Below are 18,553 nucleotides of genomic sequence, written 5' to 3'. Positions count from 1 at the left end.
TTGATCTCTCCGCAGAGCAAGGGTATACAGATGGGTGATATGAAAAATTAAGATGAATACACTCCATAATAATGGCTTCTCCTTTATTGAAATACAAGACAAAGTAGGATTCAAATTCACGACAATTTAAAGCTTTCTAGATGTTCTACAATAGGGAGAGAATTTGATCGTGTGATCTGACCGTCAGTTACTCCTGGGTCCAACTATTAACTGCATGAGGAGAGAGTGTATTGGAGAATTAATATAGTTAATAATTTTTCATTTGATTTTGATACTCCTGGTGAGATGTGACCTAATTCCTGTCATCTCGCCACCATACCGGTTCTGCTCATTTACAACCGGTAGAACCTGTAACAAGAACAAGAAAAACAGGTTAAATAATAGAGAAATGGACAATAAATGAGAACATCAGGTTAGGCAAGAGCCACAATAGACACCGTACAAATTGAAATAAAAAAGCTGAAGGATCATACCTGACTCTTACGCTTTATCTGAGCCTTGTAGAATTTTCTTCTGTGTTTCACACGCGGATTGCGAAGTTCCTTTTTCTTCTTGGCTGTGAGTCCCTTATTTTGAGAAATCTGAAGCGAAACGACAGACATGTAATATTTAATTATGGAAGGTAACCCTTTACACCCTGACATCAGTCTTCATATTCTCCTTACTGTTCTCTATACATTTCCTAACATGCTGAAAAAGTGAATCTGTTTAACAATCAAGAGCTTCTTTAGTTGGTGATCATTTCCTTTATTCTCCTGACCTTAATGTGTGATTCAGTGGTGATATTGTAAGGAGAAATTAGATGCTAGTCACTATTAGGGTCGAAGGGTTAATCAAGCAAAACGCTCGTAATGGTTGTAACTCTTGTAGTTCTAACCTCGTAGGTAATTCCTCTTTTTCCCTCCTCGCTCTCTTCTTCCTTTGCATCATACTGTTCAGGCGTGAAACTAAAATCCAAGCAAATAAAAAATGAGCGATAGATAAAGTGCAAAGGACGTTCCCGTGGCATGTTACCGTAAAACTCGCATGTTGGTCGTATTAAAGATCACTTTGAGACTGTTAGTTGAGCTTATTTCTTATTTGGCTTTTAAATCAATTCTTCCCAAGTAGAGGTCTCCCATCTCTCCCCCCCCACCCATTTTTTCCTCTGCGGAATAGAGGCATTTCGTTAACCTGTCTACGACACAACCTAATTAGCCAAAGCCATGATCGTGGAACCTAAAATTCAAGTGAAGGTCCTCTAAACACTTCTTATTTCAAACGAACAAAAAATCTAGAACGATACAGTCAACTAAATATCATAGTCGCTGCGATCACTCTTGCGTGATGGCGTTTCCCTGGCCTTCGAGTAACTTCTCGTCCATTTTGCGTCACGAGTGAGTTACGGCCGCGAGATTCGTGCCAGTGAGGGGTTTGGTGCATTTTTTACCAGACTCGCCGCTGACCTCTCGCAGGCCTCACTTCACGCGCTCCAGCGCCCCACCTCTTACCGATAAGCTGCTTCCTTAGCTTCTCTTTTCATTTTCTTCTGCAGCCTGACTGCTTCATAGTATTCTAACGGGTCTGTCTCCTCAACATCCTCCTCCATCTTCCTTTTTCCTTTAATGCCCTTCTGAAGTTTATTCAATTTGCCTTCCTGTACGAACAAAACAAAAATGATCACCGTATTCCAACTGAACAGTGATTATACAATTACATACTTTTCCTTTCTCCGATGTTTTCTTCGCTTTGTTTTCATTTTTACCGTCTCCTGCTTCGCCGTAATCGTCATCGCTATCATCGAGAAGACTTGACAACTTTACAGACTTTTGAGGTTTTTCGGATTGTTCCTGAAAAACCACAGACACATTTAGAACGTTACTCTTATACACCCAAACATCAGTATGTATATTGAAGACATTTCCCATAGCACTTACGAGGAGAATTTGTTAAAAAATCATGAGCCTGTGATTCAAGAGTACTATCACCAGGAAAAATTAAGGGTTAATGGTTAACTTAAATCAGTATGCATATTCTCCATCTGTTCTCTATGCATTTCCTAGGGTGCAGACAAGGAGAATTTGTTTAACAATCAAGAGCTTCTTTAATCAGGGCTCGACGCTAACTTTTCAACTTACTAGCCAAGTGGCTAGTAACAACTTAGATGTTACAACAATTTCAGTTTGTTTACAAGCCAAACTGGCTACTGGAAATCGAAAACCACTAACCAAAACTGAATTTCTACTAGTCTGTGGCTAGTTGGCTATCGTTAGTGTCGAGCCCTGTTTAATTGGTGATAATTTCCTAATTTTTCGTGACCTTGATGCGTGTTTCAGGGATAATAATGAAGGAGAAAGTAGACGCTAGTCCACAGGTTGATGAGCGGGGAACACTGAGCGACGTGTGCGGGAATGTGACAACATGGGTTAACTTGTTTTTATTACGTTCGTGGAAGGGTAAATGCAATCGACGGTATCGTAACAATTTTTTATTTTCCTCAAGTTCTTTTGATTTTGAAAGTGCGCGAACTGTTTCTTACCTGACTACTGTCAGCTTTGCTATCATTTTCCTTTTGTGTACCTTACAAGAGGAAAATCAAACAAACAACAAAATAAATGAAAAGATATTGTAATCCTGCAGTTGCGGGAGCACCGAGAATCATACTAAACCCGAACCCAACGAAATTGCTCGGAATCGTCCGAAATTAGACTCAACTGTCCGAAATCGAAGCAAGCCGTTCTAAATTGGGCGAAGCACTCCGAAGTTGTACGCAACTGTCCGAAATTGGACGCAACTGTCCGAAATTGGACGCAACTGTTCGAAATCGGACGCAACTGTCCGAAATTGGACAATTCCTTTAAACTCAAACGTTATAGTACGACGCAATCTGTTCCAATGTGCAACGTTTGAAGAAAGACGTTTTTCTCACTTGGAATGCCGTGCACCTCTTTCACATATAACACGTCTTAACAGCTGTTGTCATACCACCAGATCATACGAAAAACAAAACAAAAAAAAAATAATAATCAAAACTATGCACACCCTGAAAAGCAAAAGATCATTCACCAAAATCTTACCGTTTTGGCGTAAGATTTGGCTCTTTGTAAGAAACTCTTCAATCTCCGGCTTAAACCTCTCATCTAGTGGTTCAAGTTCTGTTAGGAGCTTCAAAAAGGCGACAAGAAGCAAAGTTTAAATACAATAGTTAGTGTACAGGAATATACATCATCACTCTTCCTCAGAAAAAAATAACACAAAGGTGGTAACCAAAAAATTATCAGAATTTTTAGATAAAAGAATGTTATAACGACCCCGGAGTGAATTCCCACGCTTCGCCTACCTAAGTTTCAAGATATCACTCCAAGATCATTTCTAATTTTCAATACTTTTTTCGGTTCACAGGAATTTATTCATATTCATAATTCGACTTCATCTCTAACACAGGAGTACATGAGTTTAAATGATGCGTAAACACTTTCAATGTCAATGTTACCCTAACTCAGTAAGTTAGACCATCGCATCGACATCGCCAGTTTCCACTGATTCAGATTCAATTCATTCCGTCTTTTTCGGCTATTTATCACAACTGCTTTTCAAAAAAGAAAAAAAAAATAGCACGATCCTTTGATCGTTTCTCTTAACTTTCGCAATTCTTATTGATTCAGCACCAGTGAGACGACTAAATAATGTCAAAATAAATCTCTCTAAAAGCAATCAGTTTTATCAAAAGTATCCTGCACTCATAACTACTCACAAGTAAGTTTCCAAAGTGGGAGCTTTGTGTACATTGAATACACAGTAGCAAAGATTTCACTTGTATTAATCTCACCTTTTTGTACTGGAGAAGTCGTTCAATCACCGGATGATCTCTCACAGAAGTTTGTCTGGCTTTCAACAGCAAATAAAACCCAATATTGACACAATAACTGTTACGTAAAGAGAAAAACGATATTTCAGCTCAAACAAAGACTTATTCACGTTGAATCTTTTCACTTGTCCTTTTCTTCATGATAAACGTTCGTCAAGTTTAAATTTTTTACTTTTATTTATTTATTCCTCGATACCTTTCGAATAGCCAACCGGGAAGTCGCACGTGATTACCAGTAGCTTGGAGTTTACACAAGGCTGATTTACACTTCTTTTTGTCACTTACTTGAGGTAAAGCTGGTGTTTCAGTTCAAGATAGTCTGCACCCTAAAACAAGAAAAATGAAAAAGCATTAAAAAGATATCTTCGATGACTATAATGGCTCAGAAGTAGCTAAAATACTGTACCTCTTTCGGGACTTGGCCTGCTCGAGCCATCTTCACAAGAGGATGCAATTTTTCTGTGACTTCTTTCAGCTGATGAAAACAAAGAGTAAATAAAAGCATTCATGTATTGCTTGTTCCAGGATAAACTTTGTGGCCACGTTACCATGAGCAAGTAAAGGAATATCGTTTTGGTCGACTCATTGGTGTCAGGGGCGATACATAACAAAACAAGAAGTGAAACTGATCATTATTCCCGGGTTAGAACCACTTTCTGAATAAAGCGGGAAAAACTGTCTCTATCACAAACTTATGAAAACAATGAATAGCTAGGGTAACTGGGCGTTTCTTGGATGCTTACTAAAAATGAAAAATTGAGAGGGCATTCAGTTAAATAAGCCTTCAAACACTAAGTGCTGTTTATGGAAAGGAAAAGAAATTAAAAGATCTATGTTAAGATGACACTACGTATTTTGGGAGGCAAGAAACCAGCTGTGATGGAAGGAGTTTATCTATAGCCTATGATGTGCATAGGGGAAATGGGCCTACCAAAAGAAGCATTCCCTTGTAGCTTTGCAATAAATCGCTGCTTGTTTTTGTGGTTACACTGTTCAAAACAGCTAATAAAGAAGGCACAACAATGAAGTGAGTACAAAATGAATTGTTTATATTACCTTTAATTTGAATTCATCCAGGAGACCCAGAAGTTCTGGAGAATCTTTAATCAAAATCTGTCACGGAAATTCAAGACAATGTCACGGGGGTGAGTTTGATAAAAATTTCCTTGCAGATGTACACTGCACACTTAACATACCTGAATCTTTTCAGTCTTTGACAACTTTGTGAGGTCTTGAACAACCTTCTCCTGAAAATTAGTTATTTGTAGATACAATAAGTTTTCTTTCAATTTCAAAACCAGGAAGCAGCATACAGTCAAAGCTGTCATTTCTCTGACTAACTACACAAATGGTACACTCCCGTTCTGTACCTTATTTAGTTCTACTTCTTTTACTTTCTTGTGAGGTGTTTGTGGAAGCTGAAAATAAAATAAAAAAAGTTAAAATGACACGAAAAGAGAGAAGAACTTCAATAACTCACTGCCAGAGTATATAGCAGTCTTCACTAATTCTATGGCTGACTACAAAAAGTACAATTACAGAAACATGTAGATAGTATGAACCATGTACAGCAATGTGTGGCAAAAATCTTGGCACACTTCACTGTTTCTCAGCCTGGTTGTGTGGTATTGGATTTTGCATCCCACTCCCCACCCCTACACAGTATTAAATCTTATCTTTCTAAGCTCTTAGCTAGAGTGCACTACTTGTCAAATCCCAAGACTTTTTGCCACTCATTGTGGACAGATGCTGTGTCCGAATGTACATTTAAGGTTACTTATTGAAGCTCACTTCAAAATCTGCAGCATCAAAATCTTGTTCTTCTAAAGAAGCAGCAATTTGTCTCTGTAAGGCCAGAGCCTCTTCCTCTTCTTCTTCCGCCAGCTTATCCATCTCCTCATCAGATCCTGTCAACAACAACAACAACAACAACAACAACAACAACATCAACAACAACAATGGATCAACACATTAAAACAATAGTAGTGACATGTTTCAAACGGTCAGCCTAATCCCCTGGACCCAGTTGTTCAAAAGGTGGATAGGCTATCCCTGGATACATCCCTAGATAGCACAGTATGTTTTGTTAACAGTTATCCACTGGATTGCAATTTAAACTATTGGGAAACGTTATCTGCCCTCTATACAACTGGACCCTGATGACAATAGCAATATGAAGCTAGAATGTCAGAATCCATATTGAAAGAGGACACACTGGGGGAGAAATGATAAGGCCCATTTTAAATAATAATTGTAGTTCACAATTGTGAATATTTACAACCTGTTTTATGATATTACCAGTAGTCATAATACTGATAATGACAAAAACATAATAGAATAATGGCATTAAAACAACAGAACAGTCACTTCTTGTCAACAATGAAATAAAGATGCCGGTGGCATCAGTGACATCAATCAGTCTATCACAAGTCAAAAGCTGACCACAGTTTATGAAACCCTCCATCAGTAATTTCTCAAATGACCTAAAATTTCTTCACACTAAGTTGATCCTAATGAGTTTTCATGAATTGAGGACCGAGAATCATGGATGGAGTTTAATGGGACTATCAACTTACATTTGTCTTTTAATGATCTACTACATGTAATCCATTAATCTATTAACTAATCAGTCACAAATACTAGGAATTAAAAATAGCCACCAAGAAACATAATACACTCACCTGCATATTCTTCAACAATATCAGCATCATAAAATGCAGATTTCTTTCTACCCCAAGACTTTTGACTTGGCATGCCTATGGGAAAAAAAAAAAAAAAACATTTTAAGCATTTTATTTACCATTTGTTAAGGCTTACAATTATATAGAATAATGATATTTTATAGTTAGGTTTTCATCCATTGTAAGCATCAGCATCTTGATAATAATAACAATAAATAATAATAATAAATTATAAAAATAAATAATAACAATAATAATAACGGTTTAATCACAGTATATCCACATAAAAGGTGTGGCTCTTCATCTGTGAAGGCCTACGGTACTAACATTTAAAATTAAAATAAATTATGATAACTAACTAAATTGTATTAAAACTATAAACTCTGGTAATTATACCAACCTTTCCCACCATCTTCCTCCTTTCCACTTTCTTCTTCATCTTCCTACAAAGGATTGGAAGATTTTAAATTCAATCCAACCTTGACTGAGGAGTCACTCACTTGGAAATTATGGCAAGGTGATCACTAAATACAGGTTGAGTGCAAAATACAGGTTCCACAGAAAAGGTGTATTATAAAAAATTAGTATAATTTCAGAGCTGAGCAAAGAGTTTCCAGCAATCTGATTGGTCGAGTGGTTCCTTACATGACGCCATATAAGCCGCTCCATGCGTTTTATATAAAATGTTAAAATAAAATGTTAATAAATGTTACTAAAATTTTATGATTTTAGAAATTTCTCTGTTGTTCCGCTCTGAAATTATACTAAAACAATTATTCGCCTCAGGATCGGTGAATATTGTCGAATAATCCCCTCGACTTCATCTTGGGGATTATTCGACGATTTTCACCTTGCCTTTGGCAAATAATTGTTAATGATTAAAAAAACATAATTGATTACTTCTTGCACAAAAACCCACTAAAATCTACTACTTATATAAATTACCTGAGATAAACATGGATTAGATTTTTCTTAAAAGATTCTTCTTAGTTTCATTTGAGTGTTCCTCTTTATGTGACTGTTCCATTCAGGCAGAGGACAAGCAGGCTGTTAGAACTCAGTAAAGGGTAATTATGGCCCCTTGTAAATAGAGGCAACCACTTAAGAAAAGTGAAAATTACAGCCCCCACATTTTGGTGCCAAAAATATCCTTAGTGCAACATAAAAATTGTCAAGATATTCAATCTTGTGATATTTTGACAAATCCTTTTATCAGCATTGTGCTTGGCAAATGATATGTTGTAAAACTTCTTTTCAACAGCTCTAGCCTGCATGTCAGAAGCTTATCAACTGCAGCAGTACTCCATCAATCTAGACAGCGTGTCTATGGGAAATTAGACGCATTCATTTTGTCTATGGGAACCCAATCAAATGCTAAGGTGAAAGATTTAGACTGTGCTGAAAAAAAAATTGATACAGACGCATTCAAAACCATAAAGATTGTAAGAGGTTTGCTTGTGCTAACAAACAACATAAAGGGAATCTTGGAAAATTTGAGTAGAGATTTGCACATGGCTGAATGAAAGAGAGGCCCCCCCACATTTCAAAACTGTCTGGTGCCTCTAAATGTGACTACAACAGCTCTGCACCAATCACTCGAAAAAAGGGAGTAAATCTACATAGAACTTCAAATTACATTACAATAGATGTACACCATACCTCATCAACTTCATCATCCTCCTCCAAGTCATCTGTATTAATATCACTTTCATCATCATCATCATCATCACTGTCATCACTCTCCTCATCAGAATCACCAATGTCCAAGGCTATTACTTCTTCATCCTTCAAGTACAATAAAATTGTTCAGTAAAAGTGGCTTTCAGTCAGTTTTTCAAGAATCACACCTAGTGAAGTAAATCTGCCAAATCGTAATACAAACTCTGTTTTTTTATAGCAACTGCTTTTGTCTGTCAATGTTTTTTGACAAATTGGTCCACTGCTGAAATTGTCAAGCTGAAACAAATTACTACACAATTTCAAACTGCATACCTGTTGATTTTCAGTATCAAAACCTTCTTCCTTGTCCTTGTTGTAGACACTACTATCTAAAAGAATCTTAACAAAGACAAGACATACAAAATGAGAGATTGAATTTAATTTTCTGTTATCATTATGATAGTTTGTTGTGTTCTAACTTTTAATTCAAATACCTCATTTTATTTGTGAATGGATCTACATGTGTCACAAGTATTTGTGTTCCAGAGATCACAAAACAATTTCTAAACTAAGCTTTGCAGAGTCCAAATTATGACTAATTCTGCTTCAAGAAACTCACCTTTTCCCTCTCAGCATGAAATTTGTCAATGTCATCGTGAAAATAATCATCTCCTTCCTATCAAAAGTACAAGTGTTTGTGCAAGTCTCATTATTCTTCTATTATTACTATTGATGAGGTACAGTAGAACTAAGGTTACACACAAGTCTGCACTTTGGATCAATGCCAAATAATTTATAACTGTGAATACTTTTTTTAGGTCCTGTGCCATGAAGCAACAGGAAGTATTGTCCAGCTCCTTCAGTTCTTAAAGAAATTCCTGATTAGACCCTAGACAGTATGAATACATGGCAGACCCAATTGGTTTTATTTTGTACTCATTTACCTTAACCTAACTAGCCTCATCTTAGAGTTACGTTTTAACTGTTCCTTAGACACATCCTGACCAGGCTGGTTAGGCTAATCTACATGAAAATCAAAATAATACTAATCAAGTCCCCTATTCATGCAAAGGGTGAATGACATCTCATTCTTTCGGATGTTAATTTAAAATGAGGACTTTTTATATCAAATTTTCAGCAATGAAAATCAGTTGATGCAACGTCCTGAAGTGATTGTAATTTGCTTGTTGATGAATCTGATAATCTAAACAAAGAACAGTCATTATGCCAAGCATTATAATCACTTCATCTGTAGTCTCAGTATTAAATGATACTGCAGCTGTTGTGTACATCTTCACTTACAGGATCTGGCTCATCATAAACCTCTTCTTTACTTTCAACCTCATGTTTACCTCGCTTCCTTGATCTTGATTGGAAGAAAAACAGAGGATACAAGGCTAACTTATTCATGAACTCTTTATTTTATTTAGCACTCAAGTTTCAGTTACAATATTAACATTAAAAAAAAAAAACAGGAAAGGATACATAGGTAAAAATTAAAGGTAACAGCCTTCCAGAGTTCGTGCATGGAGGCTAAGAAAACCGTGAGGTTATCGAGTCAGCCTCCATCTCTTTTAGATTCACATAGAAGAAACTGGGAGTAGAGGGAAGGATTACTGAATTAAAAGCTAGAAGAATTGTGGAAGACTTGTGTTTGAGATAACTTGAATGATAGATAGTTTTAGCACTTTTGATTTGTGGAAACTTAGGTTTGATATTACTGATATAGAATAAAGTTTTTAACACTTTAGGAGAAAGAAAATTGAATTAGGTCTTTAAACTTATAAGGCAGTTCATGCGAAAGATCAATGGCCATAAATGATATCATTTGTTTGCCAGTATTTGTTTTTACTCGAAATTTGCGAAGATTTTGTTCAATCATGATATCCATTCCTTTCAACCTATCTTTTAAACTACAAGTTCTCAAAATCCAGAATAGCGTCAGAGCAAATGACTAGAGAGCACCAAAACCTTAACCTTGTTCAAACATGATATTTCATCTTTCAATCATTAGTTTTCAGTGGTGTTTCGTTAGTATAGTGGATTTGAAATCTTTCACTTTTGTTCAATAATTATCATATTCCGAAATTTCCTGACATAGATTACTAAAAACTGTAACAATACAAGGATCACAGGTTTAGTTCCTAGCGTCTGCAAGGTTGTATACAGATTGAAATCAAAGTAAATATGTCCACGTGCGCCGTTTCAAATCAGTAGTTATCCCTCAATTTCGTTGATATAGACAAGACAAAAGCTCACCTTTTAGAACGAGCCATGCTAAAACTGTTCCAGTTTTTATACTTTAGACGTTCAAATGAAAGGAGAACTCCGTTAAGCGCCTAATTTGTAAGTTCAATGTGACTGACATAAATGCGAACACATCGACGCGACGCCATTTTGATAACGACGGGAGAGAATGGCACGAGTAAGATGTATCGCGAGCTTGTATTCTTATGTGTTGACCACTGAAAGGTAGATGTGCGGGCGTTTGTTTTGAAAATGGCGGTGTTTTTGGACTGAAAGGAGCAGTTGACATGTTTTGAGAACTGCTTGTGGGGATCAGAAATACGGATATTTATTGAAGAAATCAATGGTTTTCCACAAAAATAAGCTCTTAAGATCATGGATCATTCTGCTTTATTATTTAGCGAGCGCGTTCTTTGTAAGTTTTATCCATGTATATTATGCTTTTCACGCAATTGTCTGCACGAGAAAACATATTCTGACGGTTATTTCGCTTCTGATGTTTCTAACGTCAGGAGCCCATGCCTACATGTGATGTAGTTCCACTCAAAGTAGAGATTAAGGTGGTCTTCTGCAAAAGCAGTGATTTTAAAAATTAGGGTAATTTTTAATAATGAATTGTAAACTTTCAATGGACATTCCATTTAGTTTCAGCTCATGCATTGTATACAGACAACAAATCCCCATAATCACTGTTCTAGACCCCTCTCCCGGATTGTGCGGAATCAGTTGATAGAGGTAAGCTCGAGAGAGTTAATAGGATTATTTAACAAATCAATGGTGGTTTAGCATGGTCTCAGTGTACTCTTATCGATGATGATATTCATCATCACAGTGGTCAAACTGTTGTTGACTCACAAGGCGTAGCAAAGTGAGTCCGCAACAAAATTTGATCACTGTGATGATGATTATTGTGGTCAATAAGAGTACAGACCATGCTGAACTGCTGTCGATTTGTTTTTTACCACAATATTGACATCAGTTAATGTAATTTTTTCAGTGTGTTGTATATCAGGTGATACATTGACGTAAGCAGCATTGTCTGTACTGTTGTCGACAACAATTCAAACATTACTGCCAACTGTGGTAAAAATCAAATGTTACCTATTTTGTGGACTTATCACTATCAAGGTTTTGATCTTGAAACAACTTTTAGCTAAGGTGAAACTGATTTTTCTTGCAAATTTGTTTTGATTTTTTTTTTGCAGTAAAAATATAGTTGGAAAGAAATTTTAAAAATTATGGGTTATGAAACATGTTCTATAAACTGTCTTAACCTTCAGAGAAATCAGACATCAGCCAAAACACAAAATAAGAGCAATGACAATTGCAACAAGAAGAAGAAAAAAAATGTTTACCTGTATTCCAGAAATATGGGCTGGTGGCCTTTGGCGCCTTACTTTTCGCTTGGGCGACTCAGGAATCTTAGTTTTTTCAAAAAAAAAACATATGGCAGGCACCCTGGATTTCAAAGTTAGAGCACTGGGCTCCCTTCATTTTTTCTTGGAGCACAGCCTTGGAAACCCTTCAAGTTTCATATGTCCTTTCCAATGTTTTTCCTTGCAGCAATTCTATAATGCATTCCAAGTCAAGAACCAAGAACCCCACATAAAATGTCCACTGCACTCCTCCAGAGATTTGTACAGTGTTCAAGAGGAAAATAAAATACAGGAGTATGCCTCAAAATGGGTGTGCAACTTCTGTGGCAAGGCTTTCTACTCTGAACATTATCTTGACTTACACTTCGATAACAGACATGGTGACCAGTTACTGAAGGTAATCTTGAGTATACTATATTTTATTGCAGTGGGATCTTGATGCACTACAGCATCGTTTTGTTTGAGCTTGGGACTTGGAATGTAGATATTATTTGGTCAACTAGTTAGTGTGCTGGACTCTGCATTAACTGGTCCAGGTTCAAGCCCTGGTGGGGGGCATTGTGTTGTGTTCTTAGGCAAGACACAGTGCATCTCTTCACTCAGGTATTTAATGCTGGGGGGTAACCCTGTGATGGACTAGCATCCCATCCAGAGGGGAGTAAAAGTACTCCTAGTCACTTCATGCTATGGAAACTAGAGTTAAGTGCTGGTCTGATGGGCCACTTGGTTCATAAATAGACATTACCTTAGTTTGCTATACATGATAAATATATGTACACGCAAAAAACTGAATCATGGAGAGCTTGGGCTTGCCTCATTTTCTGCAATTTAGGAATTTAAGAATTGAGTTTATTTTCCATGGGAATAGCAGGAGAAAGGAACAGAACTTTCATCCCAATTGACACCTAACCCCTTTGTACCCACCATCCCACCTCGGGGAGGAGATCCACCACACAGTAATCTCATGCATGGGAAATTAAGTAATATGATAGAAATTGGATTGTTTCATAAATCTTCCTGAATGAAGCACTATCTCATTTCTGGTATGCAATTGTGACTGCTGCAATGTGGTACAAAATGTACATTACCCATCATTGAATCTTTTGTTGTACATGGTCAGTAAAGTTAGCGATGACATTCAGTGCACTGACTTAACTGGAGCTGTTTTTCTTTCTCTACCTTTACTTACATGTAGGGTTCTACAGTGTGTCTAGCTGATTTTTGTGACATCTTCAGATGTGATGTTTTCAGAAACCAGGGAAAAGACAACTTTTGGGAAAAGAAACTGTGCAAAGAAAACAAACTAACTGTTCGCAAAAAGAGATGTGAGGTTATCTGGAATATTTTTTGTGTGTGGGAAGTTAGCTGTTCGACTTTAACCCCGTACATCCGAACATCAGTGCACATATTCTCCATACTGTTCTCTATCCATTTCCTAAGGTGCTGACAAGGAGAATTTGCTTAACAATTAAGATGCTACTATTAGAAGTCAAAGGATCAACTCTTGTGTTTGCAGTTGCACAGGTTTCTCAAAGATGCAGTTAGTGAGAAGAAATAAGAAATCTTGCTGTAATTTCACTGTATGATTCTGTAATTGAGTCTTCATTTGAGTCTAACAGTCACTGAAATAGAAGCAAACATTGGCGATAAAATTTCCACAAACCAGATACAATACTTTCAACTGACAAAAACTCTTAATTTGACTCTAAAGATGACTCATATTCAGGTTGTCACAGTGTGATCATGCCATCACCGACAACTGTTCTTTTAAAGACTAAACCTCCATCTATGTGATAACACCAATTATGCAACTATTTTACATAGAGCTGATAGCTGATCTCTTTTTTTAATTATCATTGCAGGCTTTAATGCGAAGTTGCCTTCCTAAGGGCAATCTATCAGTTGAGGAGGAATTCAAACTATTTGGTGAGCTGCCTGCTCTTTACATTCACACAAACATTGTGGTACATACTTCATTATCTTCATACAAGTTTGATTGGTCCACAGATAAAAACTATGTACTCACTGACTGAATGAAGGGTCCTACTGGAAAATATTTGGCTCACGGTTATAACCTAAGGACAGAGCGCCGTAAGGTCTGTGCGTTATGACCAAGAGTCATCTCAGATTTTCCTGCTTTTCAGAACCTCTAAACTATGCAGGTACAAAGGCTATATCGAGCTGGTACAAAGGCTATATCGAGCTGGAAAAAAAAAATGAGTGACTTCTTAGGACAGTGCTCAAATGTTGTTCATTTTCTTAATTCATGTTTTTCTGCTTATAGAGGAGATCAGTAGCAACACATGTTCATTATTAAACTGCAAGGATTATTGGGAGTTACCATCCAGTGAAGTAAGTTAAGAAAATGTTTTGATCATTGTTGTTTGGATCTATAGTAAACATGCAAACTTGTTATTACACTGTGGTTATGAAAAAAAAAAAAAAAAAAAAAAAAAAAAAAAAGACACAAAGGATCAGTGTAGCCATAATGGATGGGGTAAGGTAGGTAGATGAAAGTATACGACAGTGGAGTGCCAGAAACACAGCGGTTAAACGTCTGCGCATATGGTAACGTTGTGATGACTTTGAACTTTTGAACTTTCACACTATTAATAGAAGTTAATATACATTGAAAAGTAAGAGAAAGAGGGAAGAATAATAGTAATATTTGGCTATAAAGATAAGTTTGAGAGGTGAGTGGCGTTTTTTTAGGCTCTCAGAACGAAGTTGTCTCACACGAGTTGCAAACAACCACACAAGCTAGCAAGTCACGGTGTTTTAGAATCATGTGACTGTTGTGGTAAAGTTCAAAACAGAATGGTAAATTAACAGGTGACCCATACTTGACTAAGCTTCGGTTCGAGAAGTTTCGAGCTTACCTTCTCCCCACATCTGTTTCCTTTTACAGATTCTAAGAATATTTATAATTTATTTCGCCTATTTTGCAAGACAGCGGTTGTTTCCTATGTGTTCCTTTAAAAATTTTGCGCGGGAAATAGATGCGCGGTCGGCGAGAATTGATTCTCTCGCGCATGCCCGACGTTTGAACGCTGTGTCAAACTGCGGAGTTAATCAAGCCGGAAAGACTATGAAAGAGACTGAAGAGCATGTCCAGATGGGAAAATAAGTGGCATTGCATGAGAGTACTTAACGATTTTTTTTTTCAGATTTCTCCGTGGAAAGTTGTCTTCTATGCAGTGGTAACGCCGTTTTTCTTCATGGCTCTTATCGTTTATTACTATGCTATTTGGGACTACTATTAGTAAGTATGGATGAACGATCTCAGGCAATACACTTATCTTTAACGCCTTTGAGTGACCGGCTTCTAATTTCTCCCCACAGTATCACCCTTGAATCAAATATAAAGGTCATGAGATTAAAGGAAAGAATCACCAATTCAAGAAGCTCCTGATTGTTAAACACATTCTCTCTGCTAGTATCAAAGGAAATGTGCAGAGAACAGTTTAAAGAAATTGAATACTAATGTCAGGGTGAAATCGGAGATGGGGTAAGAAGAGCGTCGAATTTTGAGCTTCGTCGTTGAATAAGAAATTTGAAGGTTACCGTGTCACAAACGCAGGACAAAATGGGCATGGGAAAATCAGATATTTATCGTTTTTCAGAAGATTTTCGTTTCTGTTTTCTCTTCGTGTGCAAACGGGACAACTCAAAAAATGAACTCTTCTCTCTTGTGAAAGGTTTTCCTCCCTCTTGTTGGTATGCAGGAACACAATAGCTCGTGGGCACAGCGTAATAGAACAGAATATAATTATATCAACAACGGCGCATAGCTAATCAAGAGCTGCGTTTTCAAAAGGAAAAAAAAACCTGTAGGACTGAATGGCCTCGCTTTTGTACAACTCGACCCGGGCCTACCAAGTAGTCAGCCATATTTGCATGCGGTCTATGGTCTCTCACACAGTTTCCTAGTTTGAGCTGCTTTTTTCGGATTTGTTTCAGCGTCGATTATCCGCAGTACAGCAATATTGGGTCGCGCGAGGAAGAGGAGAATGTCTCCGGCGGTTACGGATCGAGGTCAACTCATTTGAGGAAAAGATATGGAGGACGCACTCTAATGTATTAGACCAGCAAAAAGGATTCAAAACTACTCAAACTTGTCTTAAGGCACTGATTCCACGGAGAGTCTTGTTCTCTGGTTGATCTGGAAAGTTGCTGCACTACTTTCGAAACCCTTCTAGTAACAAAACTCGTGACAAAGTCGTAGATGAAGTAGGTGAGGCGTGAGTAGTCCAGTGGTCAGTGCGCTGGACTCTGGGTTAAACGGCCCGGGTTCAAGTCCTGGCTGGGGCTTAACGTTGAGTCCTTAAGCAAGACACTTCACTCACATTGTTTCGTCTTCTCGGATAGGACGCAAAGCCGGAGGTCCCGTCTCTTAAAGGGTGAGGGGTAAGAGACGTTAATTTCCCACGCACGAGATTACTGTGTGCTGGATGTCCTCCCCTGGGGTGGGTTGGGTGGGAAAACAGCAGGTCCACATCAGCTTATACAGTTGCCGATAAATTCAACCTGCTTGAACAAATAAACATGATGATGATGATGATGATGATGATGATGATGATGATGATGATGATGATGATGATGAGGTCCTGTCAATTGATTGAAAAGAATAGACAATGTTCGTATTCCCCGACGGCCCTGGGACGAGTAAGCGCTTGCGTGTGAGTGCGAGGCTAATGCGGGGAAAAATGACCGCGAAATACAAGAAAGTTATGACCGGTTTGGCAGAAATGGAAGTAAATTTTAATTACTGAAAGGTTCCAGAGCTTAAAAAATACCTGCAGGCTCGAGGAATATCTGTCTCCAACTGAAAGAAGTAAGAATTAGTCAACTGACCGAAAAGCCCACGAACTTGCTCTCGAATTGACCGACGACTGTGAGTCCATAGGTGATGTTGTGAATGCGAAGTTGGTTACAAGAGATGGTTTAATCCGAAATCCAGAAATACAGATGGTTTCTAATCTTCGATTGGTCAGACTTAGTTGCCTTCTGAATTCTGTTTCTCGTGGAAGCATTCTTCAAACGTCTCGTCTGCGGATCCTGGCGTTGTTTCACGTTTCACTTCTTTTCGTTGGAGATGTTTAGGAAAATCAAATATCGTCGGAACAGGGTTTGCCTTTGTTGGCCCTAACCCTCCTACAAAGTGTTTAGAGCATATACGAGTATGCCTTGTGACATTTAGGCTTTCCAGCCGACATGCTGCGATCCACCGTGGACGTCTTTCCTGTCCACTTATCCCAGGAGCGTACTGTTTTTTTTCGTCATTTGTTGACAACAGTGGAAAGTAACATTTGCAACTTTGGGGTATTTGATTGGGTTCTTTTTCTTAGCCTCGCTGTTGGTACAGTTGTAGGCATAAGAATGATGTTTCGGCGTTTTTTTACGCGAAATCGAAGAAATCACTACATAAACACTAGAAGTCTCCTCAACACTAGAAGTCTCCTCAACTCCCCGCATCAGCCTCGCATTCATGCTCAGGGCCTACTCGTCCTAGGACCGTCGGGGAATACGAATGTTGTCTATGCGTTCCTCTTCGTGTAAAATTGAAATGATTTCTTTTAAGAACAGTGACGAATAACGCTACGCTTGTAAAAGACTTAATCGTGGATGGGGAAAATGTGTAATGACAGTACAACAAAGGATGTCTTCAAATGTTAGTAAGACGGTTACTATTCATTGCGGTACTCTCCTCATAGCTTCCTCGCGATTTTCAACTGCAGGAGGCTGCGAAGGAATCCAGCTAGTAAGAAAGATGGTAAACCTTTTGGGGTTCGTTGATGATATATAGAAAGGTGATTTTCGTTTTTTCGTCGTTTTACAAGCGTGGGACAAAGAAAACAAATCTGAGTTCTCATAAGGAAACGAACTTCAGACCATTAGATTTTTGCGCTCTGATGCTCTACCGCTGACTAACAGGTTTTTGTTCTTAAGTAACTTTTTTTTATTATTCCGCCAATAGCATTAAAGGGGACTAAAAACATTTACACATAATGATGTTGAGCGGAAAAGGGAAACAAGGAAATGAAACATTATCGAATTGAAAAAAAACATTCAAAGTTTGTCACCTTCAGGAATCGAACCTCAAACCTTTCACAATGGTATACTTTATCGTGACGTCACCATTTCCACCGCAGTGAGTGACGTATTTGCACATGGAGTCTTCAAAATAACACGTTTTCTACAGCACGCGTATGCAACGAGTTAAAAATAAACGCAAATGCTCGCGAAGACCACTCTCTCTTTATTGCCCAGCAACTATATCGAATTAAAATACGGCTCGTTGATTGCCGAAGATAATTGGAAAATTAGTTGACCGGTATGAATAACCAGATACTTAACCTTTCACAAAGGGGAACATTCATTTCTATTCGGCCTCTAACCATTAAAAACAGTAAAGCAGAACTGTTCTGTTTCAAATTTTGGCAACGGTGAATGACCGGTGATCTTTCTAAGGGAAAGACGCTAGTGAAGTATGACAACTTTTTGGGAGGTTTCTCTGCGATTGAACGGTTTTTTTAAGTTTTGCCGAACAGGTGTTTGTGGTTTGAGATGGCTGAAGCTTTCTGGGAACCAATTTTAACGATTCCCGATCGAACCCTTAGAACGTTAACAAGTAGAAGGAAACAGAATCTTGTGTGTAATTATTTGCTGTTTTATATTATGGTTAGCACTCTATTTTATTGGAGAAAACATTTCGCCAGCACTCTGCTCAATTGAAAAAAAAT

The 18,553-nt window shown here is 37.8% G+C and overlaps 2 protein-coding genes across 2 annotated transcripts; one reads left to right on the top strand and one right to left on the bottom strand.

Annotated features, from left to right (window-relative positions):
- Positions 1-64: 64 nt before the first annotated feature.
- LOC111343046 (something about silencing protein 10) lies at positions 65-10,610 on the bottom strand. Its single transcript, XM_022950187.2, has 21 exons — positions 10,447-10,610; positions 9,490-9,553; positions 8,807-8,863; positions 8,521-8,586; positions 8,188-8,313; positions 6,929-6,971; positions 6,529-6,603; positions 5,639-5,754; positions 5,218-5,265; positions 5,044-5,094; positions 4,904-4,960; positions 4,254-4,322; positions 4,133-4,173; positions 3,809-3,905; positions 3,057-3,144; positions 2,519-2,559; positions 1,701-1,829; positions 1,491-1,636; positions 878-947; positions 474-581; positions 65-348 (listed from the first exon to the last, which is right to left on the bottom strand). Exons 1-21 carry the CDS (start codon positions 10,461-10,463, stop codon positions 259-261), a joined length of 1,599 nt encoding a protein of 532 aa, XP_022805922.1. The 5' UTR covers positions 10,464-10,610; the 3' UTR covers positions 65-258.
- Positions 10,611-10,658: 48 nt separating this feature from the next.
- Positions 10,659-18,056, top strand: LOC111342983 (uncharacterized). Its single transcript, XM_022950112.2, has 8 exons — positions 10,659-10,849; positions 11,080-11,169; positions 11,998-12,207; positions 13,006-13,140; positions 13,673-13,736; positions 14,095-14,162; positions 14,978-15,072; positions 15,771-18,056. Exons 1-8 carry the CDS (start codon positions 10,778-10,780, stop codon positions 15,892-15,894), a joined length of 858 nt encoding a protein of 285 aa, XP_022805847.1. The 5' UTR covers positions 10,659-10,777; the 3' UTR covers positions 15,895-18,056.
- The last annotated feature ends 497 nt before the right edge of the window (positions 18,057-18,553 follow it).

This window comes from Stylophora pistillata, chromosome 3 (assembly GCF_964205215.1).
Source record: "Stylophora pistillata chromosome 3, jaStyPist1.2, whole genome shotgun sequence".
Taxonomy (NCBI): domain Eukaryota; kingdom Metazoa; phylum Cnidaria; class Anthozoa; order Scleractinia; family Pocilloporidae; genus Stylophora; species Stylophora pistillata.
Note: the sequence above shows the minus strand (reverse complement) of the source record. Positions and strands in the feature narration are given on the sequence as shown.